At 34.9% G+C, this 27,698-nt stretch overlaps 1 protein-coding gene across 1 annotated transcript in view; it reads left to right on the top strand.

The window, feature by feature from the left end:
* The window catches only part of METTL15 (methyltransferase 15, mitochondrial 12S rRNA N4-cytidine), a 91,847-nt gene that overhangs the window by 21,783 nt on the left and 42,366 nt on the right, over positions 1–27,698 (top strand). The window contains exon 3 of the mRNA XM_074884862.1: positions 17,917–18,053. Coding sequence (XP_074740963.1) covers positions 17,917–18,053 — 137 coding nt within the window. The remainder of the gene's footprint in view (positions 1–17,916; positions 18,054–27,698) is intronic.

Below are 27,698 nucleotides of genomic sequence, written 5' to 3'. Positions count from 1 at the left end.
GTGGAAAATAAGTTTCATGTATAAATTGATAGTCATAACTGTGCTGTAGTGACAGACTTCTGTCTTTTGCATTGCTTTTAGAAAAGCTGAGGTAATAGGAGTTTGATGCTTTTTAGTCAATGAACCTTTATTAAAAGTTCTAATATGCCTTTACACTTATTCAATTGCTTTTATGTGATTTTTGTGATCTCTCCACCCCCCCTCTATTTTACTAATAGTACTTGACTTTGCCACTTTTTACATGAATTTTGGTACCATTTCTGAGATGCTGGTAATTGCGAGTTGTGCTATTGCCCTCCCCTGTAACTCTGGTGTGTTGTCATCATATCACTTGCTGCTGAATAACGCATACTAGATAGTGAATGATTTGTCACAGACTTGGACAGAAAGGAAATACTGGGACTAGGGGTTTGCATTAAGGTATTTAACTCTTCCATATACTGATCTTTAGGGTAATGACACACCTATGGTATTTAGCGGAGATATTGCAATTCTTGATTGATTCTACTCTTTGGAAGAAAAAGGACGACAATTCAGATTGGCCAGCAATGCCTCTTACTAAGGTGCTGTCATTTGTATCTTGTTTGTATAGGCAGAGTAACTGGGTGCATCAGCCTGGGTAAGGATGATGTGTGGCTAAGTACAGCATGTATTCAAAAGAGAAGAATCTTCCCAGCTTTACTAGCATAAGGAATTATGTAAGACTTCATTAAATGAAAAATTGAAAAAATGTATTATACCAGTAAGGTGAACTTTTATTTTTAGTTCTATATTCTGTGAGCAGTTGTACAGGTGTGGATTAGACCGTACTGAGCGAATCACTGCAAGTGTCATTTAAAGAAGATTGGAATGTTAGAATCATAGAATCATTCAGGTTGGAAAAGACCCTTGGCATCATTGAGTCCAACTATCAGCCCTACTCTACCACATTCTCCCCTAATGTTGGTATACAATGGAGAAAATAAACACTTCCGAAAATCATCCAGTTGTTTCAGTAACTGGTGTTAGATCTTGACTGGTGGTTGCTGTATTCACAGCCTGAATGCTGAGCTATGCTTTTCATTGCTGTTGGAAAAATCCCTCTCACTTTGCAGTTGCATATTCAAGAGGTTTCTGCTTCTGTTCAGCCTCGCCTGTGTTGTCCTGACCTGTGTGGACCATGGTGTGGGAAGGGACTCCATCTTTCTAGGGTGCTGTGTTCAGATCAGGAATGTACACAAGCTTAGCACATTTCTGGGTAAAAAAAACCGAGTGAGGCTAAGTAAGATATTTGCTATGAAGGAATGAGTCCCTTCCCTTGGCATGCACTCCTTGTATTTATTTAGGCTTCTCCAAAGTGGTATTACTTTACTATGTGCTTTAAAGAGGGAACAAGAGTAATTGTTACTGAGGTGGATTTTTGGGAAATGTATACAAATATTCTCCAATAATACATGAGCTGTACTGGGGCTCATATGGTAATGGGGCTACTACTGTGGTTTTCTTTAAGCAGTAGAGGGATTTGACCCTTCCATTCCCTCTGAACATACAGAACTGCTTTAAGGACAAGTAATGTGTACTTGATGATGATTGTATTTATTTAGCCTTATGAATCTATATGTTTAGGATATGATAAGTGAAGCAAAGTTCCAAACCGGTGCTGTTAACTGTAAACTAGTTTTCTGACGATAAATCTGATGCAATCAGTTTAAAACGTCAAACTAGTTTTTCTTGGAAGAGTGAAAGTAAGAAGGGTGTGATGAAATACCTGCAGATGGATACAGTTTGGGGAAACACTTCAGGTAATTTTACACCCCAGCGTGTGCCAGGAGTGTCACAGTACCAGGACAGTGAAGATCAGGTTGGTTGCGTACAGGACAGCGCAAGCTTGTGGATACAACAGCAGACAGTAAGAAAGGGTAATTGTATGTTCATGTCTGGAGTAGCTCAGCAGTACTGAATGTGTTGAGAGCTAGATCCAAAAAGAGGTTTTCGTGACTCAGGTTCTGCTTGTGGAAGAGAGGATTCAAAATTCTAATTGCTTTTTAATTTTTCTTCTTGTGCAACTAACTTTTGGGTGGAAATACAAGATAAAGCTAACAACTATGAAACTAATAAACCCATCTTGTTGTGCACGTTGATTCCAAGACAGCTAAGCACTCTAGGTGTGTTCATAACATTGAACCCATGCATAGTCTTTTGGAGGTAAATGAAACTACATCTGAAGATAAACATATGTTTAATTGCTTTGCTCCGAGGGAGATGACTACTATTCTGTGTAACTACATGGAATTGTTACTGTTATCTGTATGGTTTTTCCTGCTCTGTCATGCTCATTTGTTTGATCTTGTCTTAAGTTAGATAATGTTTGTTTGAAAAGAACTGTATTGTATGTGTGTACAGTTCATAAAGCAAATGAGTTTTGCTAATGGTAATTTCTTTGGCCTCTAATAAATGATCCTGGCATACAAGCATCACTGTAGCAAAACTGAGTAAAACAATTTGCTTGCAGGCGATAAATAATAGACAAAGGGGAGCAAGAAAGTTTTCAGTGCTTACACTGTAAAAGCTGTTTTGTTTCCTGTGTATTTGTAGGGATTTTTAAAACAGGTTTTCACACAGACATTAGCATGTTAAGTAGCCTTGCTCCTGTTTGTTGTTGTTGATACAGTTATGGGGTATATCTAATCTGTGTAATTAAGGTAGACACAGGTGCTCTGTGCTTCTTGTTTCAGCCATTAAAAACTAAGAGGTGAGCCAGATCAGCTCCTTGTTTTGTAACATGCTGCCACAGGTAGTACTTCATAAACAAAGAGTGTTGTCAGAAAGTGAAGAGTTTGGTATGTTGCCTCTTTCCAGCTTTTGGCTTATGATAATATCAGTACTGTCATGTTGAAGTGCAAGCAATTAGTTTAACAAATTCATTGTAAAATATAGCTTATTATGTTCTTAATGCACTTGATTATTCTTTTTGTAATTAACAGCTGAATGTCTTTTTTTAAAAAATAGTACCCCCCTCCAAATAACTTGCTTAACTTAGTCATGCCATTGTATTCTGTGATTTCACAAGTAATACAGTAATACAGTTCACAAGTAATATAGTAATACAGTTGAGAATGTTTTTTGCCTTAAAAAGGAAGTAAAGGGGCACTTGTTCAGACTACAGGTTGTGGATGCGTGTTCTTTTTCAGTGACTTATGTCAACACTGAAGACACTTTAAACATGTTTTATTACTATGATGACACGTTGCTGAATAAGACTTCCTATACTACTATTGAACCAGCTGCAGAGTTTCCACAAGAGGTTGGAAGTTCCTGGTGTTCGATTATATGCTCTGAAGGGCAGAGTAGGTACCTTCTGTAATCAATGAATTTTATGAAAACACTCTAGTTCTACAAGGTTTTTATGCTCATTATTTTTGCCAGTGGTGAATGACAGGATTTTTCTCAGGGTCTGTATTATGTTTTGATTGCTATATTAATGTAATAAAGAGTATTAAAGTAAATGGTAAGTCATACTGTTCTCACTAGGAGTTTGAACTCATATTTGTGGTAGGAAATTAATCTGGTTTTAATTGCCCCTGAGTCTGAAGTATGTTCCTTTTTGTAAAGCTGATCTCACATAAGTATAAATCAGTAACTGCCTGTTCTTTAATTATGTATTAGTGTATTGTACCTGCATACTAGATGAGAATATGAGCATCTCCAGTTACAGTGTATTGGAGGTCATTAAATCCTCTCTGCTCTATGAAGTTTAGTAGCACTGCATTTCTAATTACTGAAAAATGTACTATGTGTTTGTTGCTTGTTTTAGAGTGGCTATGTTTAGCTACAGTAACTCTGTAAGTAACTCCATAGGGATTTTTGACAATATGGAAAACAATTGCTGTAACATATGCTATAAAATTAAAGAAGTCTTTTTTAAAAAAAAAATCTGTCACTGTAAATAATTTTGAGATATTTTAATGTAAAATAAAAAAATTGTATCAATTATTTGAGAATATTTTCTAGTATTTCATAAATACGTGTCTGAATTCTACCATGGTCCAAAAATACTGTATTAATTTCATGAAAAGATGACTAATGTAACCTGCATTCTCAGTAGCAGCGGCTCTTCCTTTGCTAGTTTGTACTTGACCTTTTTCTTCAGGCAGAGATTATTTCTGCTAAAAGTAATGTAAAATTTTTAGGAAGGACACTGAAATATGTTGGGACCAAGTGATTTGCAGAAAATATTTTTATTTGCTTGAGGTTGTCAGTCATAGGATTTAGGTGTACAAAAGCTTGCCGCTGTTTTTGCACTCATGAATCGGAAGGCTAAACTTTACTAATACTGTTGTTGCCATACTGCAAATAGTGCTGTGATGTAAAGTAGGAATTTGAGCCAGCGCAGTTGCCTCTCTTTTTAAAAAGCTTTGTAAACGAGGGTGCTGGTCTAATCCTGGAACATGATTTCTGGTGATATTTTAACTTAGCTCCCTATTCATATATCCATTTGTGTGATTTGTTTGGATACTAGTAAATCTTCAAATAACTTAGAACAAGGTCTGGTTGATCAACACAATACAAAAATGACATATTCAAAAATAGCATAATATTATGGCATGACAAATGTTATTAATAAGTCACAGTATTAGCAGAGATGATTAGCATCCAGTGCAAGATATGGGGCATCAACCAAGCTCTGGAGATACCAGGATTCATTTGGCTCTTAGGTATGCTAGTCTACGGCACAATGTTTTGTTGCTACAGACAGTCCCTCAACAGCACATCCTCTGCAGTGGTCTGTGCTTCTAAGTAGAACATCCCTTTTTATAACCTTTAGTTTACCTTCTTGCGGTATCTGAAGGAGGCATTATCAGCACAGTGTTTGACATATCATGTTAGGGAAGCAAATGCTACTTGATAGGTTAACATGAACTGTCATGATAAGGCTCTAAATCCATTGCACAGTTGCTCAAACTCTGTTTCTCATCATCCACTCATCAACCCAACCATCTGCAAATAGAAAATCATCTAAATTACAGGATACTTTTGGCAACTCTGTGCACCGCATCCTGTTCCAGCGTTGTACTGAATTGTTCATATCCTGAGCAGGAAGCAAATAGTCGTCAGGTGTGACCTTTTCAAAGAAATACTGCTCCTAGACCTGAAGTAAAGTAGCCTGGGTTCACTAATATCAAAAGTAAAGCTGGTAATATGTCATGTTTTACTGAACATGCCCCAAGCTCGCAGCTCTTAAGCACTGCTGTGTTTCTTGAGATGACACAGATAGCACACTGGAGCTGGAGGACAATATTGTGTATTAAGCCTGTTGAGTAAGAATTATGAATAGCCTGATTCTTGCTTTACAAACATTTTTATTTTAAAAAAAGAGAAATAGCTATAGATTATATAATATATATTTCATTTGCAAGTCATCTGAGCTTCAGTTTCCTAAAGAACAGAATTAATTCTGTTAATCATACTGATTTCCTTCTGGTCAATTCAATGGAGAGTGAGTGTGTGTGTATTAAAAAATAAAACACCCCTATAAATGTTTCAATTTTGCACAATTGAAATAATTGGAAATGAAAAATTGAAGGTTCAGGGTGGTAGGAGAAACATTGCGGTCTTTTATGAATGCATACTACTACAAAGATTTCAATTACATGATAACATTGTTCAGTGTGTTTTGAATGTCCATCACGTGTTTGTAGTTCTATCCAACACCGTAGTGGTGTGGATTTGTCTTGGGAGGGAGTATATGGAATATTATGGGTGGGGTTTGTTTTGTTTTATTTTTTTCTGAAACCTTTCTTATGAAGTGGAACTTGTGTTACATACTTCATAGAAAACGTAGTGCTTCATGATGTTTGGGGGCTAACCTTTCCTAAGAGATCACTAATGCTGTGTTACTTTGGGTTTCTGCATGTATAATTAAAACTTTCACCTTCAGTTGGTGAGTTTCAGAAACCTATTTTTAATATGTTCAGATATGAGTTACAGAGAATGAAATTAAGGAATAGCACAGAAAATGAGAGAAGAGAACTTGCTGAGTTGGTTATTGGAAAAAATGTTAATAAGCTTTTTGCATGAATAATGTTAAAAACAAATGAGAGATTATTCTTAGATCACTGCCTTTGGACTTCCTCTTATAGAAGAACAATGTATTTGAAAAGTATTTGAAAACATGTAACTTTTTGAAATGTCCATTACTTAATCAGTAGGGAATACTACATGAAATAATACTACCAAGAGAAAACTATTTAAAGAGTTCGGATGAGTAGATTTTTTTGATGTTGAAGGTAAGTTACTCTTCTTAACAACACCTTTCATTCATAATGTAGTTGAACTAGTAGCTATGTACAATTTATGATCTTGTCTTTATGTGTCAGCCAAAGATGAGCAATAAAATACTTTTTTTTTTTTTTTTCAAGGAGATTTTTTTCTTCTGGAGAATGCTGTAGTTTTTTGATTTTTGGTTTTTGGTTGTTGTTTTTTTTTAACTGTGGTATGCTCAAAACCAAACTGAGCATATATTTACATTGTTATTTTCATATGATTGTACAATTAGCAGGAGGGCTGTTATCAATAATTATTATTTATAATGTTACACAGTTACATAATTATCATCTAATGATAGGAGACATTTGTGAGATTTCTACACACTCTAGGTTTTTAAGCATGTTAGTCCGATCAGAGTTGTAAATTGAGTCCAGCCATGAACTTCAGTTGACAGGAAAAAGACTCCATATGTCTTTCAGAAGAAAAGTGATCCTACTTCCATTAGTCTCTTTTAAATAGATTGTTTGTTACCATAATAAGATGTTTCAAAGTCAGCACCGACATTTTGGATTGTTCTGTGTAACTGAGCTGGTGTAAATGACTTTACCTGTGTGTGACTTTGCAGTGGCACTGCAATTAATAGGTTTGCGGGTTTTGTTTGTAAATATTATTTAAAATAAGTTTTTAAAGAAACAGTTTACATTTTTACTCTTACATAAATATGTTCACAGTGACCTAAGGGAAATGGTTCAAAGTTCCTTTTGAATAATGTTCTTTTATTTGCTGCACAGTGACCATCATAACTGGTTCAGAAATAATTGTAAGAATAATTTAAAATGCAAAATAATACCTGAAATAAACTCTGTGTAGAGAGATTTGAAATTACTTCCTTTTTGTCTCTGACAAAGTTATATATTAATAGCACCTTTTAAATTATTACAAAATTAAAGTTTAGATTCCTATTGGTGATTATAATTTTCTGGACTGTGTTGTTCAGAATGTGTGTTTAAAAAAAAAGGCAGTCCTAAATTTCATTTTTCTATTCCATTATACTTGGCCATAAAAACTACTCCAACAGATGTTGACATGTGGCTTCACAAGTGATGTGCTGCAGAACAAAGATATTCTGCATGTACCTCAAATAACATCATTGAGGCTTATGTTAAAAGTTTTGCTGTAGTTTGCAAAAACTAATCTTAAAATTTCTTTGAGAAAGGTCATGGTCCATGTGGGAAAAGACATGATGATTGTCTGCTTTAGCATAAAAAGTATTTACAAAATATATCTAGTGGTTTAAAGGGAAGTGCTGTAAGAAGTGTGAATGTTGAATACATAAGCCTTTAGGATATTTTTTTCTGTAATGTAAAAAAATTACAAAAGCATACAAAAACATGGTTAGCGTGCCTTCTCAATTACTGTGTTTAGCATATCAAAACAATATTTTTAACATTGTCTTTTGAGAGCTGTATGGGATAATCTGTACTGCCGTAATCTGATTCAAAATCAACAGTTCGTGGAAATCTTGACAGTAGGCTTGAGTTATGCATTCTTAGGAGGTGACATGGAGAAAGAGGGTAGGAGAAATGTACTGTTTATGTCCTTCTGTTGGTGAACAATTTCAGCAGCAAATGAGGTTTCGATCTGGTTTGAAAAACAAACACACACCCCAACCCTTTTATGCTTTCTTCTAAAATACTTTGCTGCACAGGTTTTTTTCCTATTCATGCAGTTTCTTATGAAAGCATCTGAATTGGACCATAATGCCATCGCAGAATAATTATCTTTTCTGTTGATTAAAAATCACATAGGTGGTTTTGGTAGCATGGGAATACTTGAAATTGCGTTGGTCCCAGAAATAGCTTAACTAGTTTATATGGAACTAACTCCTTGCCCCAGTGCCTTACCACAGCAAAGTGACTATTAGAGCTCCATGGTACATCATTGTCCAGCTTCTGCTACCTGAATAACCTTCATTGTACAGCACAGAATGCGTACATGTACGCAGTTTAATGTTGGTGAGACAGAAGTATTAACTTCAGGTTTTGGGGTGACTATAAATTAATTTGGACAAAAAGCATTAGTATAATTATTCTTTATTGACTTTGCTAGTTTTATCATTGCTATCATATATAAAATTACTGAATAGCGTTTTTTTAATGTTCATTGGTATGCATGCACTAATGTGAAAGGTAATCCACAGGCCCTTTAAAATTTATTTGTATATCTAATGTACATTAAAAAGAGTATTAAAAAACCAAATCATAATGTTTTTCTGTTCCTAAAATGATCGTGTAGTATATTGCTACATGTTGCAACATGGGAAGTTAATTAGGATAGATGTATTCTCTTTTCCACTTTCTTTTTTACTTTTTTATTGTTTCTCGATCCATTTGGACGATTATCTTACAACTAACGCACTTGAATATGACCATAAATTCTCAGTTTTCTAAGGTGCATGGTAATCTTGTATTGTAAAGCATTTTGATGAAGTAAGAGAGAAGTGGAATTGAAGAAAAACCTCAAAAATGTACAATCACTGATACTTTTTTTTACTGTATCCCAAAGAATGTCAGAATAGCTGTTAAAAAGGCCTGAATGAAATGTTTATAACTTAATTCTGCTAAGTATTACAGATTTAAAAGAAACAGAGCCTTTTCTTCCATTTTCTGTCATACTGACCAGATGTATTTTGGGATGAAAAATAGTTGCTTGTATGCTGAAGTTGTAATTGGTCTTCTGTTGAAATCAGAAAATGAGTTGCAATAGGATGAGCTGTAGTATTTGTTCTCATCAACTACTACTACTAGCTGTGAAGGAGGAGACTGCAAATCAGAACAGTTTTAAGATTAATAAATTTAAGTTGTTTCATTAAACACTAATTTTTTCAAATGGTAGTTCTTCCTGCTATTAGCAACATGTATATGTACGTGTATTTATGCATGTACTAGCTGTACTTTATTGTTAGTCTGTGTGGGTCAGATTTGATACACTTGCACCCATTCATTCTCTGTGCACACTAATCTTAGTATTTAATAAAATTCTGTGCAGAGGGTGGATGTGGAGTGAGCTGTGGTTTTGGGAAGGTTGCCTTTTTAAAGTGGTGTTTGCCATTCTCTCCTAACGGAAGCTTGTTCAGGGTCTTGGACATTCTCAGTCCAGCCTATTGGCTGGAATAGGAGTTGAAGTCTCTTTGGTGGATCACCATCCTCTTCTGTAGTGAGAGTAAGTTCTGTTTCCTGTTGTGGTTTAACAGAATATGTCTATTTTAAGAAGCTTGGAAGGAAATATGTTATAGGTTGGATATGGTTTTCGTTCTTAGCATAACTTTTTAGACTTCTGGTTAACTTTCTGTCTTTGTTTATTGAAAAACTATAGGTTCATTGAGGTTGGTATTAAGAAAGGCTAGCACTGAGCATTAATTTTTGATTTTGAGCTGGTGGATTTTGAGCTTTTCAGAAGGGAAGGAAAAGACTAAGGAACTGAGAAAACTGCCTTTTCTCACTGTGGACCTTAACATATGTGCCCAAACAATAGTGTCTGTACTTTATTCAAGAAACATTTACTCCAGTAATTATTTTTAAAATGTCTATGTTAATTCACACCTTTGCACTGATTAGTTGTGGAAAATGTGGTAATAAAAACATAAAGCAGATCAACTATATCTTGAAAAAAAATCACTGCTAGAAAAAGTTTCCTATAGAATTCCTTGTCACTCCTCCCCACTTCAGCTCGGTTTGTTATTCTCTTCGTGTATATGAAATAGTTCAGTGTATTAAAAGGGTAAGTTGTGCCAAATTCAAGATGTTTGAACAAGAGGTCAGATATATTTATGCTTTAAAGCACTTAGAGTTGATATTTGAAAAATAAAGCAGAGTGGAAAACAAGTTGTGTTGTGACAATGAACAATTTCTGTTGTGAATAACAAGGAAATTCAGACAACAAGTGTAAAGAACATGACTCATCGTAGAAACACCAGGAGAATGAAAAAGCAAAAAACGTCTTGCAATGTGTTGATTATTTTGTTTATGATATTACTCTTCTGTTCCTGGGAATTTTTTTTTTTCCTCACAAACTGATGGAATAGATACAAATAAAATAAGGCTAAGTACTTACATACCTACCAACAGTGCCTGGCAATGCAGTAATACATTAAATATTTATTTTTAGTCTTAACAAACATGTCTCTTCAAAATACAAGCTGCTAGTAGTTTGACCTTCTTTGCATTTACAAGAAAACACTAGCACTCATTTCAAATATGGAAAGTTTATTATTGTGACAAATGTTAGCTTGTTGTCCTGCTAAGAATGATCTGTGAAAGCAAAGAGAAGTGCTGTGACCTGGTCATGACTGGCTTGGAATACACTAGTGGATGGTGGCTTTAGTATCAAAGAAATAGGTCATTTGTTTTTGTGAACTTATTTTTGTTAGAATATCCAGTATAACAGTATGTCAAGAAAAATTACTATTTAGATGCTTGATGTCTCAATTGCATGAGTCTTTCTCCATTTTATTTTCTTTTCTTTCTTCAAGCAGTACATAGCAGGTATTTTCTTCTAATGAGCTGAAAAGTTAGGCAGCATAGCTTGGATGCTGGACAGTTGTTCTTCCCTTTTTCTTTGCAAAGTTTGGTTCAAATCAGTATTCTGGTATTTGTTTCAAGCCTGTAAAAAGTGAAGAGAGTGCCATTTACTTTCAAAACAAATATGCAAGCACTGAAAAGATACTAGTTTTGTAATTGTTATTCTTTCTAACTCCTGATTTTTATTCTGGAGGACAGAACGTGGGAGTGTGAGGGTATGTTGGGATTGGGACTGTGTTCTCCGCTGTGGCAGCAGGGTTTGTGGGTATATTTCCTACCTCCCACAGGAAAATTCTGTGATTCTAGTTTACCATTTGTGAAGCCTAGTTTTGAGTGGAAAGTCCTCCATCTGGCATGTATCACTGTTAAAATATTATGTTCATATATAATATTGATACAGTATTGGTGACGTATGTAGTTTTTCCAAGTTAATTTTTCTTCTGCTCGTATTTTAATCTTTGCATTCATATTGTTTTCTATGCTGAAAAGAGCACTACTCTTGGCTTGCTTTTGCACATCAGGAAGTACATCCTTCCTATTAGCTGAAAGAGGTGACTAAGTAGGATTCTTTTCCCTTCTTTTGGCTTACTAGTAACATTTTCCTCTTAAAAAAAAAACTACACCTGAACTATTTTTGATGCATATATTGTAAATAGCAAAATTGAGTTACTTCTACATGGTACAGAGGCTGTGTGTTGTAATATATGTAGTATTTGTTTGTCTTTCCATGACTGGCCTAACAGTCTGTTTGACTGACGAGATAGCTGTCTTCATTACCTTCTAAGTGATTTCCTCATGCTGTGCTTGGTTCTTATAAGCATTTAATTTGTGAGGAGGATACTCCAACAAATGTACTCTGAAGGATACTGCAAAATGTTCTGCTCAGTACATTATCCTGCTATACTTGAACGACTGCCACTTAAAGAAAAATTTCTTTAGACAAGAAGGGGAAAATGCCAACAATATGATACAGGAGCATCAGAGGGGAATAATTATGTGGTTGTCCCTTCTGTGAGTGCGTGTTAAGTCTTTGGATGAAGTGCAAAACAAGGCTGGAGGAAGGAACTGCATTTTTCCAGGAAGGTTGACTTGAGATTGAATATTTTTTTTTAAATTTTTTTTATTTTAAATCAGTGAACTTGGCATTAAGATGGTTCAGGTGATAACACTTGCTGAAGGCAGAGAGAATGGTTGTTATCAATATAGATTTTTTTTTTTAATAGAAAAAAGTAGATAAACAGGGCTGGGGGTTGAAGAAAAATTATTTGGTGCAAGGTCATTTTGGGGAGAATAACAAGCTCTCTGTTCTTAGAAGAAATTAATGTTATCTGTTGGAAAGAGCCGTGGAGAATGCCTTATGTGTACTAGTTAGCATAGTAATAATCTTTTGGTATTGTATAAGTGAACAAGGTGAGACCCAGTTTGTCTAGACCTCAAGGTAAACAGCAGAAATACAGTCAACGATGGAGAAGAGAAAGTACATGTAAAGTATCAAATTACTTTAAGAACACGATGAAGTTCTTGTCTTTAAAAAACCAAGAAAACAGAGAGTAGAAATTACTGGAACTAGCGAGAAAACTTGTTTTTAAAAATATGTAAAATGCAAGTCTTGTGTAGTTTCAGTTTATGTATGTCATGTTTTGAGTTTCAATTTTGTCTAACTTCTGCAATCTCATTTTGTTACACAGTAAAGGAAAAATAATTGCAAAGGCTATCAGGTATTGTGGAGTATGCTTTATTAGATATGGAACATAATCATAAGCAGAATTACAGATGGCTTCAGTCATCATAGTAAAATGAAGTGCTTAAAAGGTATTTATTAGAAGATAGCTTGTCAGTGTAAAGTCTTGTATAGAAAAATGGGGAAGATGAACTCCTTTATCTCTATAACTATCTTAGAGCTAGTTGTAAAATGAAGGCTATAAAGTTTTTGTTTGTTGCTATCTGTATGTCATGGAAGAGCCAAATGTTTTCTAAAACGTACAGTCACAAACTGGTTATAAAATTCCCGAAGGGAAGTCTGATGGGGCTATCATAACTTAACAATGGAATGGTGAGTCACTGCAGGAGGAATTCATGTAATAATCTTTTCCGGTATTTATAGGACCAGGAGGATAAAATGTCATTTAATTTTATTTGATTAAAACCTACTAGGCAAGAGAGAAAGAGGAAGAAAAAAATGAAGTATCTTACTTTTATTTCAGGCATGAATGAAGAATGGAATATATAAAAAGCATTTTATAAAGCACTATAGAGTAATTAATTTTAAGTCTGATCAGTGCTCCATAATGGTTGTGTTACCAAATGCAGTAATTTTATTATTAACTTAATGTGATATTTACATTTTTTGGTTCTAGATGCAAAGTGTTGCTTTTGAGTGGAACAGTTAGATCTGTATGAGTTCTTGCTTGCCAGTTTGGGCATACGTATCTGTGCAGTTCGAAGATTATTCATGGAAGGTCTTTACTTTAAAAAGTTATGCTAAAATGTACTTATTGTAGCCTTAATTAGGTTTGCTAGGATGCCAGAAATACTTTAGCCTATTCTATTAACACTGGTGATGCAGTATTTTGTCCATCACTGTGTGTTCAGTCATGCAGTCACTTCTGCTTGAATCAGAGCTGTATCCTCTTTTATGTAGTGCTCCCAATTTAAAGATCATGTTACAGTTGTCTGCTGTTGCTTAAAGGTTTGGTTGGTTTGTGTTGGTTCTTTCAGAAAGGGCAATACAATTTGGTGAGCATGTGTTTATTCACAGTGAATGCTTGCATGAATTCTTAACTAAAGCTTTTAGATACTGTCACAATGTCATGGTACAATGATCCTTACCCTTTCTCTTCTTTTTTCTTTTGCTCTGCTAGTATTAATTTTTGGTTTGTTTATAAGATCATCTGCATCATTCATTAATGTTCCGCATGTATAAGGGGTTTATCAAGCTTAATCAAATTTAAAATTACTGTAAACAGAGGCAGATGTGTGTGAGGAAAGGTGAGGCTGTTAAGCAAAATAACAAATAATAATTATCCTTGAATGAGCCACAAGATCTTCAAAAAATTGTTTAGGGAAAAAAAAAAAGGCAGTATTAAGTATTACTTCAAAAGGAAAATTGTCTGGATATATGCTTGGCTGAAAAGGTCCCTAACTCATCTTTGGATTTCTGCTGTTCAAACTTGATGAAACGAAGGATCTTCTCTGTAGAACTGAAGCATAAGTGAGAGAAAGGCACAAAGGATCAAATCTGTGTAATACTTTCTAGAAATCACCAAAGAAGAATTAGTTGTTTAGAAAATGAACAGATGTGCAATAAATAAGTGAATTGCTAAATGTATTGGTGAAGAAAGACTATTTTCTGGAACTTAAAAATTACTAGTGAGTTTAAGCGGAATAGAGTTATTTCAAACTTCCTGATTCCAAACTGCTGATATCTTCCAAAAAGAAGATAGCAGTAGCTGCTTCTAGAACTTCCTTTATCTTCCTTGACTTTTCTTGTCAACATTGTAGGTCTGTTTCGGGACAGGCAATGTTGAGATTTTCAAAAGTTTTAGTGCTAGATTTCTATCTGCGATGTCAAATAAGAGCATTTCTTTGTTTTGGTTTGTTTCTTTTTTAAAACAACCAAACCCAACCCAGAAGGTATTACTCATGTTGATTAAATCTGTTTTTTCCAAGAGGAATTATGCTGTAATTTAGATTGGTTTTGGTTTGTGTTGCTACAAAATAATTGCAATCCTAAATAACACTTGAGACTGTTGTGACCAAGTTTTTTGAGTACATTTCTGAATGGGTAATCCTATGCAAGAAATAAAAAGGTGCTTTTAATTTTCTATTGATCCTTCACATTTTTCTAAAGGAATTTTTCTACAGAGATGGAAGATAAAAGTGAAAGGTCTGTTTATTGCTTGTGTACATTATTTCTGGTAAGGATTACATGGAAATAACTTGAGTGGAAATCAGTATCAGATATTTCTTGGAAATTTTAAGAGTAATTTAAGAGGATTTGTGTATTTTCTGGAATTCATGTTAATTTTTGCAATTTTGTAAGTTAAATGCCAATTATGCTTTTATATTAATTTATGAGAAATAATACAGATTTTGTTAATTAGTTTAATATCCCACTCAATAGCCAGTACCAGATTTTTACAAGGATAGTACAAGTAACAGTACAGTGCAAAAAAGCCCCCATATCATAAGAGAGGTTCTCTGAATCTGATCAACAGTGATAATGTGAGAGCTTATAGAGAAAATAAATGTTTTCAGGAGCTTGGAATTTTTAATGTATGCAAGTATTTTCAAAACCTAGCTAAATTCTTGTGGTTGGTTGTATTTTAAAAAACACCGACACTTTTTGAGTGTTTTAGTTTTGTGCTTATAAATTGGTTTCAGTGAATATACTTTTGGCTTTGTTACAGCAGAAGATAAATCAGAATGCTTAAATAGATTATGGGAGCATTTATATGGTATGGATATACTATATATAAAAAAAAATTATTTCTGTGTCAGTTCTTCATTTCTTTGTATGAATGGTGCAATCTAATATTGGATGATGCGCCAACCAGATTTTTTCCTCCATAAACTTTGTAAAATATTATGGGAAAGTTCTGCTTCTAGAGCATAGGCTTAGGAAGCATGATGGTATAACACAAAGAAATTAAATCATGACAACCTAAAGATCTTGAAAGATCATAATTTTCACTTCTAGCCACAGTAGAGTTGTATTATTAGTCTCATGAATATTCAGTTTTATTATTATGGCATTTCCATTAAAAAGCCTTTATTTACGTTTTCTAGAAAGTTTTTCTGAAAAATGTTTGAGACTTTCTTCATTGCCTTTGAATTTCTGTTCTTATCCAAAGGGATTTTGTGGTTGAATCTTTCAAGAGATAAGTTAAAAAATTTCTCTTAAAAGGTGCTTAACTTCAGAGTATATAATTTTTGTAAATGAGTTTAGTTCACATAAATTTCTATTTATTACGATTGCGCTTGATAAGTGGTTTTCAGAAACTGCTTCACATAAAAAATAATTTGAGAAGTGAAAAAACCCCAAGCAGTTATTCGTATTGAAGGATATAGAGAACTTGTTCTACTTTAGCTTGCATGGAGTCTGATTTTTTCCTCTCAAGTCAACAGAGGTCAGTTGATTTAACTGAGAGGAAAGAGTAATGGGAATTCAGAGATGCAGAAACTAGAGAAGATGCTGTTCAGTTACATTTCTGCTTTGGTTTAAATAAACTGTCAGAAAACAATAAAAATCTGTCTCTTTCTAAAGGCCAGGATGTTTTCTGTAGGGTATAGAATTATTGATACTTTATTATTAATTTGAAAAGAAACTATTTCCAAAGTTCAGTTGCAGTCATACTACCTCTGCATTGCTAAGTGAAGAGCCAGTTATTTCTGTCAACAAAATAATTCTTGACTTCTAAGCAGTTAAGTACCAGTGTTGTCAGGCCAAAGGAGGGGAATGCACATGGGCCAGCTTCTAGAAACAGTACTGCTGTTTTACAGATAAATGAAGACTTAAACCAACATTAATTTCTACCTAATTTTCTTGTGTTTCTCCCATTAGTGGAATCATGCAGCCCAACCTGCCTTGGTTCAAGGTGACTGGGTCCCAAGTCATTGTTTCTTGGGGAAGTGTCAGGAGCAAAGCCTCCTGATCAGCCTATTGATCAAACGGAGCCTGACTACAGAAGCCTCTCTAGAATGAGCCTACAGAAACTGCAGATCCATCAGGAGAGCAGTGTTCACCTTTCCAGAGTCTTAGCTGCCCTTCTGCTGCTTCCTTGCTTTCTCTTGTCGGGACCTGCTGCACACCAGTTGCTCAGTCTCCCCTCTTTGCAGGCAAACCGTTTGCTCCAGACGTTCTTGTCCGTGCTGTGGCTGGCAGTTAACCAGCCTTTTGAAGTCACCTTATCTCTGTGTGAAATTTGATCACCCTATCAACCTTCTCGAGTATGACATAGGAAACCTTTTCTGGTTTTTGTGAAGTTTTTGATGGTGGGAATGTGAAACTTCAATCTATTATCAGGAACTTTGGGTTTCAAGAGACTTACTATAGGAATTTCAATGCCCAGTTTTACTCAACTTGTGCTGAATTTGTACCAGTGTATGTTTTAGAGAACATTCAAAGCTCCTTCAATGTGTCATCAGGTTTAGTCCGAAGACTGGAGAGTATGACTGCGTCTGCCTGGTATTACTAAATACCTTCCAGTCTTAGTTTGTGTATCCAAAAATCCAGACATGGTATATGTTCATGGGCATTAAGTATTCCTCAGGAACAAGGTAATATATATTGTTTATCAAAAGGTGTAACTTGAGCCCATAGAGCATGTCACATCAGTGATTGAAGTGGGATTGCTGTTAAGGTGGGTATTCCTGTGCTATCCTACATCTACTTAGCACATGTAATGATGATAGAGAAGATACACTGAAGTCCAATTCTGCTATTTCTTGGTAACCTAAATATATAGCTTTTTCCTTGCACAGTGAACCTGAAATCAATGGTACTATGTCTCGAAAACTTACATTTTCTGTGCTAGTTAGGTTAGTTCGGGTCAGGAGATAGAGATATATATATATATATATATATATATATCCCTGTGCTGCCATCACACTGATCTGTGGTATAAAACTATGATGTAATTTTTTAAATTGATACATAATACGTCAGCCTTTCTTGCAGACACATTCTTACAAAGCAGCTGGTGCTGATTGCTTCTCATAGTCCCATGTCCTTTTGTATCCATCAAATGAGCAAGTCCAAACAAAGCAGTCAAGCAGGTGGCATTCCTCTAAACTCAAGAATGTAAGGAAATGGGAAGAGTATGAATCTGCAGTTGGCTGTACCAAATGATTGCCCTTTTGTTCTGAAAGGATTGCTGGGGGTGGTGGTGGTAGGTCACAGCCCCTAAAAAGGTTACTCTGACATGACTGCAATTCTGCATAAAATATGAAAGTATTTTCAAAAAGGCATTATGACTATATTGAATGGTATGTTTTCTTCCAGCATATGAGATCAACAAAAGAAGCTTTTAAATTAACAGTCGGTTTATTACTGTTCTAAGGTAAAGGTGTTGTCTTCTTTACTCAACAGCGTTTCCTTGATATGACGTTTGGAGCCGGAGGTCATACTATAGCTCTTCTAGAGAAAGCCAGTGACATTACAATATATGCACTGGACAGGGACCCCACAGCTTATAAAATAGCTCAGCAGCTTTCAGAATCGTACCCGTAAGTTCTCTTCTCCCGTCTTAAATATGGTCGAGATAAGGTTGATACTGTGGTATTATATACACAATTTTATATACTTTTTTAGTTTTTATATCAAGTTTTTAATGGCTTATTGTAGAGTAGTATTATATGCTGTATGTACCCCATTAAATAAGAGATCCAATTCAATTTATTTATGAGTGTTTGCATGCAAGTTCTTCTGAGGTTTTTTGGAGTTAAATGCATCTTCTGTACTCTGTTAATTTTGACTGTGCATCAAGTAGCCAATTTTATATTTAAAAATTGATTTAAAGAAGATTCATGTGCTCTAATGGCAGGTTGTACAAAAACATACAGTTTGTGGTAAATATTTCACAAAAAAGGATGGACTTAATATATTTTTAAATTAATGAGGTAATTTATGGGTTATGAATATTGTAATTTAAAAAAAAAAATAATAATTGTAATTCGGTATTAGTTTTGCTAAATATTTTGCCACTGACTTCAGAAACTACTAAACAATTTAATAAGCTACTCTTCTCTGTAAAGCTCATGCTTCAATTTTCTTTTTAAATAGTGCTGAATTTGCTAAATGGAAAAAAAGCTAAATGAAAATGCTTAGGTTTTTTGTTATACAAAGTTCTTGTTCCTTTATTCAAGAAACAGCCCAGTCAGAGCATGAGTACATTCATACAAAAGTGTGCAATATATAGAGTTGAATGTGAGCTTTTCAGAAAGTGCTATTGTTTAAATTTGACCAAGAAGTAAAAATATGTAGATAAAAATTAAATAATACTAAATAATTAATAGTTAGGAAATTTAGGGCAAGTAGGAAGGAGAGGACACCTACTGTTAGGTTGAAAACGTTATTTATTTCAAAAGAGCTTTTACATGGGGAAAAGCAATTCTTTCCAATAAAACAACTGGAAGAGGCGGATAAAGAAACAGTTGGTTGTTCAGTCATGTTTCCCCACATAAAAAGAGTTCTAAGACAGCAGCACTGTTCAAGCAATGCAGAAGGTATTCCTCACATTTTCTAAAAGAAAAGGCTGAACTGTGCATTCCTTTCTTCAAGTGCCATTGTCAGAGGCCCAGTGGGAAAAATGCAGGCATGTGACAAGACAACATAGCTCAGTTTCCAGTCATCCTACTCTGTAAGACCACTTAAATATATTTCTCTAAATTTTCACTTCTTTGTGGGCTGAAGCAACATGCAGTGTATACTTAAATATTTGTGGAATTCCTCTCTCAACTGTTATTTCTCCAGGGAATGCTTTTTTTGACAGAATAATGTGGAGAATATTGGCAAGGAAAGTCCATTTCTTTTTAAACTAAGCCTGCAAACACTTTCCACCAGATGTCATGGGAGTTGTAAAGTCTTCTGTTCTTTGTGTCATAGGAAAAAAAAAAAAGTCCAAATCAAAGCTAATACTATCTAATAAAAATTTTCAGAAACATTCACACAACATAATACAATGATGAACAGTCCTCTGACTCAATCTGTGTTCATCTGTAAAGTACCCTAGCAAACCTGGGTGTGAAGGAAGTTTATTTGCCAGATGGACGAGGAGATCTTAGAAGTGTTGGATGTTGTTCTGCCAATGATTGACATTGTTAATTCTCGGACTGATTATGTTTGTGAGAAGATGAACTTTAATCAATATAGTATTACAGTTGATGTGACTTCCTATGGCTTTATAAACAAAGGAGGCCTCCTGGTTCCTATTTTTGTTTGTAAAATCATATAAACTTGGTTACGTGGACTCCAGACATGGCATTGTCCAGCTTTACAGATGCAAGTTATCATTAGAATGAAGTGGATTCTGAGATAACATAGTGTTAGGTTGTTAGTGAAGAGTCTTAATCACTGAAAGATGACTGCATGCCACTTGAATGTATGTTGTAAGATACAGAGCAGTAGTCTTAATTGTTTTGGTGTCTTCCCTCATCTCCCATCTTTCCTATTAGAAAGAACAGGTGGGTTCTTTTTCAAAAGGTAAATATATCTCTTTTCATAATAGTTTATGTTGAAAATTAAGGTAAAAGAATGTTCATATACGGTGTATGTGCTCATTGTTAATCTGCTTTCCCTGGGAAGTCAGTTGCATAAAGCATTGTTAAAAGGACAAAGGAGGAGCTACATAGTTTATAAATAACAGGTAAAGCTAAGGTTCGTTTACAAATGAGTTGCAAGTATAAATGATTTACTTAGGAGATATGGAGCCTTTTATAAATGGATTTTTTCTTTCCAAATTTGTTAAAAGGTAGTTGATCTAATATTATGAGGTTTTATTGTCTATTTTCTGCACTGTGTTAGAAATAAACCTTTTGCCATAATTTTACCAGTTTAATTCAAATCTGTGTTGGCATCAAAAGCTCACGGAACTCCAGTTGACATCTTTATTGGGTCAGCAGGTAAAACAGTTCCCTGGTTCACCAGGGAGCCACAGAAATAGTTGTGTTATCTTAAAAATGGCAATGGCTGCTAGCATGCAGTTGCAAGCTGAGAGAAATGAAGGGCTGTCCTTTTTGGAAGAAGCACAGCCATAAGTGTAACTGACTGAAGACCTGCAGCACAAAAGTATAAACTTCCCCATTGTTTTTCTGTTCTAGTGTTTTTTCCCCTCTTTTGTTTAACATTGCTGTTTGGGGAAGAGGTTATTTGACTTGCTGAAGTACTTCACTTCCTTTAGAGGTGACAGCACAAGGGCGGGAAAAGGCTGTTATGCAACTGTAACCAGTAGAATCTGAATCCCACTAGGGCTGAAATTGCGAATGCAAATTTGGGCAAATTCAGTCATACATCAACTGAAATGTCTTTTGCTGTTTTATTTCTACTTAAAACAGAATACTGTACCTGTGTAATTGAGTATGTTAATAACTTACAACGTATCAACTACATGACAGATCTTGAGTCTTGCAGTAGTATTTGCAGTAGTTCGTCCTACCATAAAAAACTTCAATTCTAAATACTCGGTGTTAATTGCTGTTGTTTATTCTGGTTAGGTAACACTAATAATTCTAGTAAGATCATATAGTACTGTTACTCACTATGAGGCTTCATTTCTTAAGCATCCTGTATCTTAAGTCACTGAGTTACAAGATTACTAATACTTAAGTTGCAGAAATATGCCGAAAGATATGGTTGGGAGAGGAGATAGGTATGGCTAAACTAGGGTATTTTTCTATATTCAGAACTAATAAATGAAGTCCGCCTTGTACTTAACCAAAAGACATCTGGAGTAATAAGTCACTGACTGAGAACACTGAGGAAAAACACATTTGATGTTTGTATTTTAACTATACTCTTTGCTTGTTGGTAGTGATTTTTGTCAGATCTAAAATCTGAAGAGGGTGAAGTTCCAACTGCAATTCTTGCATTCATTTAGCTTCTCTGTTTATTATTTTTATTTTTTATAATATGTAGTGCTGCTTTAATAAGGAGAAAATGGGTCAGGGCCTGTTAGATATTCAGTGTGTGGGTGGGAATCCTTTGACGTGCATTCTGGGGAAGCCTCTAACTTGGGAATTGCTGCTGAGAATCCAGGAGAACAAGAAAAAATACAGTCAGTAGCAATATATATTACAAGTAAACCCTTTCACGCCCACTGAAAGGGAGAGGTTAGAGAGGTGGCTGAAATCTGGCAATTAATCGGTATCATTGCAAGCTTTTAAGTATGAGAAGCCTATGCAAAGCCTACGCAGAGGAGACAATATGTTCTTTGTAATTCTGTGAGCAGAATAAGAAATTGTGCCACAAAAGTAAGAATAAATAAGATAAAATTTCTCATACAATTTAACTACCACTTTGTTGTAGTTCTAAAGTAATTTTGAGGTTTGATGGTGCTTGTGGGTTTTGCTTTCAGGGTTACACAAAATTTACAGAAAAAGTGGGATAGAACCATCAGCTGTGCATTGTTTGTTCTGGGGAAAATGCAAATTTTTTTACTCAGTTCTAGGGAAAACAGAATTTTTTTTTCAGCTGCAATAAACTTACTTTAAGTGCTTGTGAATTGTAGCTGAATTTAATGCTTTTGCTGCTACATGTTATTTAGATAGGCTGCTATTTAACTTTTGACTGTAGTGCATAAGGGGTACAATTAATAGTGTGCAGTCAAGGCATATTCATTATATTTGTGCCTTGACTATTTCTAAGTAAGTTAATTAGTTACCTATAGCATTATTGCTTTCTAAAGAATTCTCCATGTATGTCAACATCTGGCTGCTTCTCATATGAAGGCAACATAGATAAATGAGTTGCCTTAAATATGAGATAGAAAAATGCCATTGAGACCTCTAAAAAGACCTTTAAATGCCATTACATTAAAATAGTGCTTTTCTTTATTTTGTTCCCCAGAAGGTTTATTTGGGTAACAAACCCAAATATACTTCCTAATAGAAACATAAGAAATAAAAATTCTTTCTCTTGTTGCTGAAGTTCTAGCTGTGCAGGTTTCAGCATGACTTAAAAACCTTTCCTTGCTTTCATACGTACAGTCTGATCCTTCAATACATCAAGTTCCTCGTTCAAATTTGGGCCCAATTCAAAGTTACCCTGATATACAAAACACTTGCAAGAATCTACTTTTAACAATTGTTTTTCTTCCCTCTACTTTTTACGTTCTTTTATAACTTGGCCCTTTAGTGCTTTCTTAAAACCTTGTAAACTTCAGAGGGAAAGGTTGTGGATGTTGTTTAAGTGGAGTAAAGCCTTTGACACCATTTCCCACAGCATTCTCCTGGAGAAACTGGCTGCTTGTGGCCTTGATGGGTATACTCTTTGCTGTGTTAAAAACTGGTTGGATGGCTGGGCCCGAAGAGTTGTTACGGAGTTAAATCCAGTTGGCAGCTGGTCACAAGTGGTGTTCCCCAGGGCTCAAGTATTGGGGCCAGTTCTGTTTAATATCTTTATAAGTGATCTGGATGAGGGGATCAAGGGCACCCTCAGTAAGTTTGCAGATGACACCAATTTGGGCAGGAGTGTTGTTAACTGTTCTTGTGGAATGAGAAGACTGTTATTTCTTAAGTTGATGAAGAGGAATAAGAAGCTTCTGAAATAATTTAAAACAAAGAAAAAACTCTCTAGGCATTGCTTAAGGAAGTGGAGCTGAATGTGAGTGATTTGAATTTCTTTTCAGTACCAATGTCCAGATCCTTAATTTATTTTTAAGAATGTTGTATATACCTGCTAGCTCAACTTCATATGGAGTGAAGTGCCAAGTGTTACTTCGACCAGCAGTACTTTCAGACATGTCCATTATATTGGGTTTTTTTAATTCATCTATATCAGTGTGGTATACAACTGCTCAGAACATCTTTAAAGTTTAATGTTATAGCTTTTAGACACAGAGTGTTTGTGAGGACATTTCTGTGAAGCCTAATTTGGTTGTAGTTTTCTTCTAAAAGGACCAAATGTCTGTGTTTTTTCAAAGTAAACAATTATGATGCTGAAATAATTTTTGAATGTACATGATCCATAAAGGAGACATCGACTTTCCCTTTCAGCAAGTTTTCCATCTTCTTGGTTTTCATGAGAAAGCTTCTTATAAATGTTTAGATGACTTAAGTAGTTTTATATTACTTTTACTATTTCATTACTAAAATACATGTAAAACATTTTCTGCTTGTTTGAACTTAAATTCTAATTAAAAATGTTTTAAAACGTATGTGGCAAAAAAATATTTAGAACTATCTTTTATAAACATTTAAAGATTTTTTTTTTTTTTTTTTGTAGCTGAGCAGTTGAGTTCTGGATGTATTTTCATCAAAGTAACAAACCAATTTGGTGTTTATAAAAATAATCAGTGTTTCATAAAGGAAACTGATAGAGTACTCCTTTCAATATTTTTTATTTTTTCATAAGAGCAAAACTCAAGATTCTGCTTTTTCAATGAGAAGGAGGAAGAGAAGAGAACATAGGTTCTTATTTGAGGGTTTTTACACTTGATAGTTGTCTACAGATCTCTTTGTCCTGTTGAGAACATGATATCTTCATATTTCTCAGCAAAGTTACTATTTTAGCTTGCTGTTTGTCAAGAGCTGTATATTTAGCTTATTTTCGTTCACATGTACAATAGGAGGTATTGAGACATTCTGCACAAAACAAGAGGACATAAACTGTATTGAAATACTCCTCCTTGTATCAGACAATAAAGGCAAAAGTATATTTCATCAGTATATAGATTATAATTTTTGAGAGGAGAAGATTCTAGCATTTTCATATGAAGGTGGAGATGATATAAATGTGTGGACAAAAAAGTGCTTGTCACTAAGAGAAGATGTGTTGGTATTTAAGCTAAACATGTTTACTAAGTAACTAAAACAAAAAAGCTGATAGCCTCTGATGCATAACTTTAATTCTTCAAATTTGATAAAAAGAAAAACAGGTAACTAAATGAAAATATTTGTCAACACATCTTTGTTTCAGTATTGAGCTTCACACTTAACTAAGTATGAAATACACAAATGTATAGAGAAGTTATTTGGAGTTCAGATTATTTTTCTGATTGAGTCATTGTACTTTGAATGATGTTATTCTTATCTTGGATACATTAAGATTATGCATATAAGTGACATAGACCATAAAAATGAATTACTTTGAGTTTGACTACATAATTCTATTTTTTTGTCATAATAATAAAAAACATCATTTGCATTTTAATTTGATTTTGGCCTTTGTGACTCAGCTATGCCAAGTGTTGTGCAGAATATTCAAAGGACTGAAAGTAAAATCAGACAGTTAATTGCTGCCTTTGTATTTGGATGCCTGAAAAATACAGCAACTTAACTTGATGAAGCAGCAAAGATTTGGATAGATTTCAGAGTATTTCTGTGTAAAACCTTGGTGGGAAAAGATGTATAACGTGGAATGGAGGTTACCTGTAGCCTTGTCACCACTGAATGGTGCAAGTGTTTGAAACCAATATTGACTAGTAAGTGGTCCTAACTCTTGACACACATAGATTTATAAGAAATAATACAAATGTCATGTTTCAACAGCAGAAACAATCTGTAATATTGGTATTGTTTACTCAACAGTCTTACACTGATCATGAGAATGTAGAGGCTGCTGAAACTTATATTTTTAAATAGGAGTCTGGAAAACAAAACCAGATTTTTTCTGATGATGATGTCCAGATTGGCCACTCATCTTCAAGGTGATCTGTACCACCTGCCAGGCTAGGAAGGGAAAGAGGCTAAGAAGCACTCCCTTCCCCCAAGCCATTGTGTCTTTATCTTTAGGAAAGCACCATTATGTTTTTTATTCCGATGATTGTGTGGGGACCTGAAAACCTGCACACTTGCCCCTCGAAAGAAACTAGGAACCAGTTCCTGTGAAACTGGGAGAGCAGCTGTTAAAAAGCCAACTTTTCTGATATCAAGTAAGGTTTAATCCACTTCTACATTGTCTCTTCCCACCCATTCTGAAGACGTGTGCTGCATGTTACTGTATTTTCCATCAGTTTAAGATAGTAGTTCATTCTCCTTCATCTCAGTCATGTCTACTAGCTGTTTTTAATGAACAGAGTGATTTGCTGCAAAAGACAAGGCAAAAATCTCATTCAGTTGACTGAGCATCAGAACGAGTTTTGATTCTTTGCAATACAGCCTAGGTTAAGGTGGAGCAATGTGTGACCATCCAAGCATGGAGCAGAAGAGTGTACCTGAATTCAACCCTTCTCACAGTCTGTGTTTGTTAAAAGAAGTGGATGTTAGCACTTGGTGAGCCTGGTATTAAGATATGACCTTCTGGCATTTAGTAATATTTAATCTAAGAACTAATAATATATGAGGTTATGCTAGTACCTTTCAATCTTCTGAAAAAAATAATAAAAATTCTGTGTCACAGCAGAATTGAATGTACAGTTTGCTTTTCCAACTAGCAGAACCAAAAATGTGTGCCCATTTTGAATAATCAGTGCTGTCACTTTGTGAAACTTTGTGGTGCAGTAAAGCTCATTTCACTTAGAGGGCATTTGGAGAGCATTGTGGATACTGGCTCCAAGATTATAAAGGGCAACTTCTTAGGTCAAGCTAAGAAAAGATTGTATATATAACATGAAATTTTCTTCTTATACAGAGAGTTATTGTTTCCAAGGTGAATCTATTATATGTGTCAAAACTTGCAGTTAAGGAAAGACTGAGTATGAAGGTTAATGACAGTGTGATATTCTTTATCATGTTAATGAGGGGAACCCCACAAATAGGATTATTTTTACAGTGTGCTTAAGGTAGGATTTTTGGATTAGGGTTTATAGTACGAAGTAGATGAAACCACTCACATCATTCTTGTGGTAAAGAATTTCTATATTATTGTTCCCAGGTATTTGGGTTACTACAGGTTTGTGGGCAATTTAATAGAATAAGCAGCACTCATGGAAGACGCTGGTATTCTTGGTCTCATCTGTTCCTTTGTTTTGCATGGTCCTGTACCTGATGGACAGGGCATCAAGGCTATGTCCGGAGGAAACCTTGAATTCTGTTTCTTTGGATAACTTTCAGGAAACAGATGGACTGAAAAAGAAGCTGTTGTACGCTTTTGATAATAATTTGATGTCCTTTTTCATAGCTGTTTGCTTGAGACACTAGTTTATTGTAAATGCAGATATATTGCAGCAAGAAATAGGAATAAAACAAAATTCTACTGTATTTTAAAAACTTCTAAAAATTCTATACTTTTTCTGTGCAATGATTTCATGGCCCAACGACCTTTATCTCACTAAGGCTAGAAACAAGAACTGAACCTTATTGTATAATCAGGGGAATTTCTTGTTTTCCAAGGGATGTGTTTCCATTTTTAATTCTCATAGTTAATAAGATATTGAACAATGAGAAATAGAGGTGTGCAGAACTAAAAATGTCTTGTCCTCTCCTCTCTCTAACCATAACTACAAAAAGAAAAGTCAATATCTGGGTACCAATCTGGAAGCTTCTCAGTGAGTCAGTGTTGGAAGTTTATTAGAAATAGAAAAATATGTAATAAAATTCCGGTACACAAAAATGTGTTTATCCCTTAATTCTGCAGCCCAATATGTAGTGTACACACTTTAATTACTGAATCTTACTTAAGTTTTAAACTCAAAATTGCATTCCCCTGGCAGTTCTGACAGGGCTTTCTCTCTGTAAGGAAACTCATTTCTCCTGTGAGAAGGTGCGAGTCACGCATTGATCCTTTGTACCAATAGCCTTTGAATCCACCTTTTTGCCCATACATTCAGTTTGTGCCTTTCATGTTGGTTACCAAGGTAATAGAGGAAAAAAAAAATAAAAAGCTGTATTAAAATCAAATTAAATCTACTGTTTATTTGTTATCCACAGAGCTAGTTACTTTGTCTTAGAAAGCAATTTTGGAAGTGTTTGGCCTTCAATAAATATATGTTGGCTGTTATCTTGCTCTTCATGTGCCGAGGAATAGTTTCCATGAGGACTTACTGTATAATTTCCACAGTGATGAAGGTGAAGTCTGCCAGCCTGTAGTTCTCTGGACAATCCTTCCTGACAGTTTTTTGAAGCTATCATGGCACTGACCTTTTTCCAGTCATCAGGGACCTTATCACCACAGTGTCTTAAAGCAGACAGAGTGGCTTCATGATAACATCAGCCAGCTCTCTCAGCACTTTCAGATAGCTGTCATCTGATTCCTTAACCTTGTACATGTCCAACTTC

The sequence above is a fragment of the Strix uralensis genome, chromosome 15 (assembly GCF_047716275.1).
Source record: "Strix uralensis isolate ZFMK-TIS-50842 chromosome 15, bStrUra1, whole genome shotgun sequence".
NCBI classification, from domain to species: domain Eukaryota; kingdom Metazoa; phylum Chordata; class Aves; order Strigiformes; family Strigidae; genus Strix; species Strix uralensis.
This window is presented reverse-complemented; position numbering and strand designations above follow the sequence as displayed.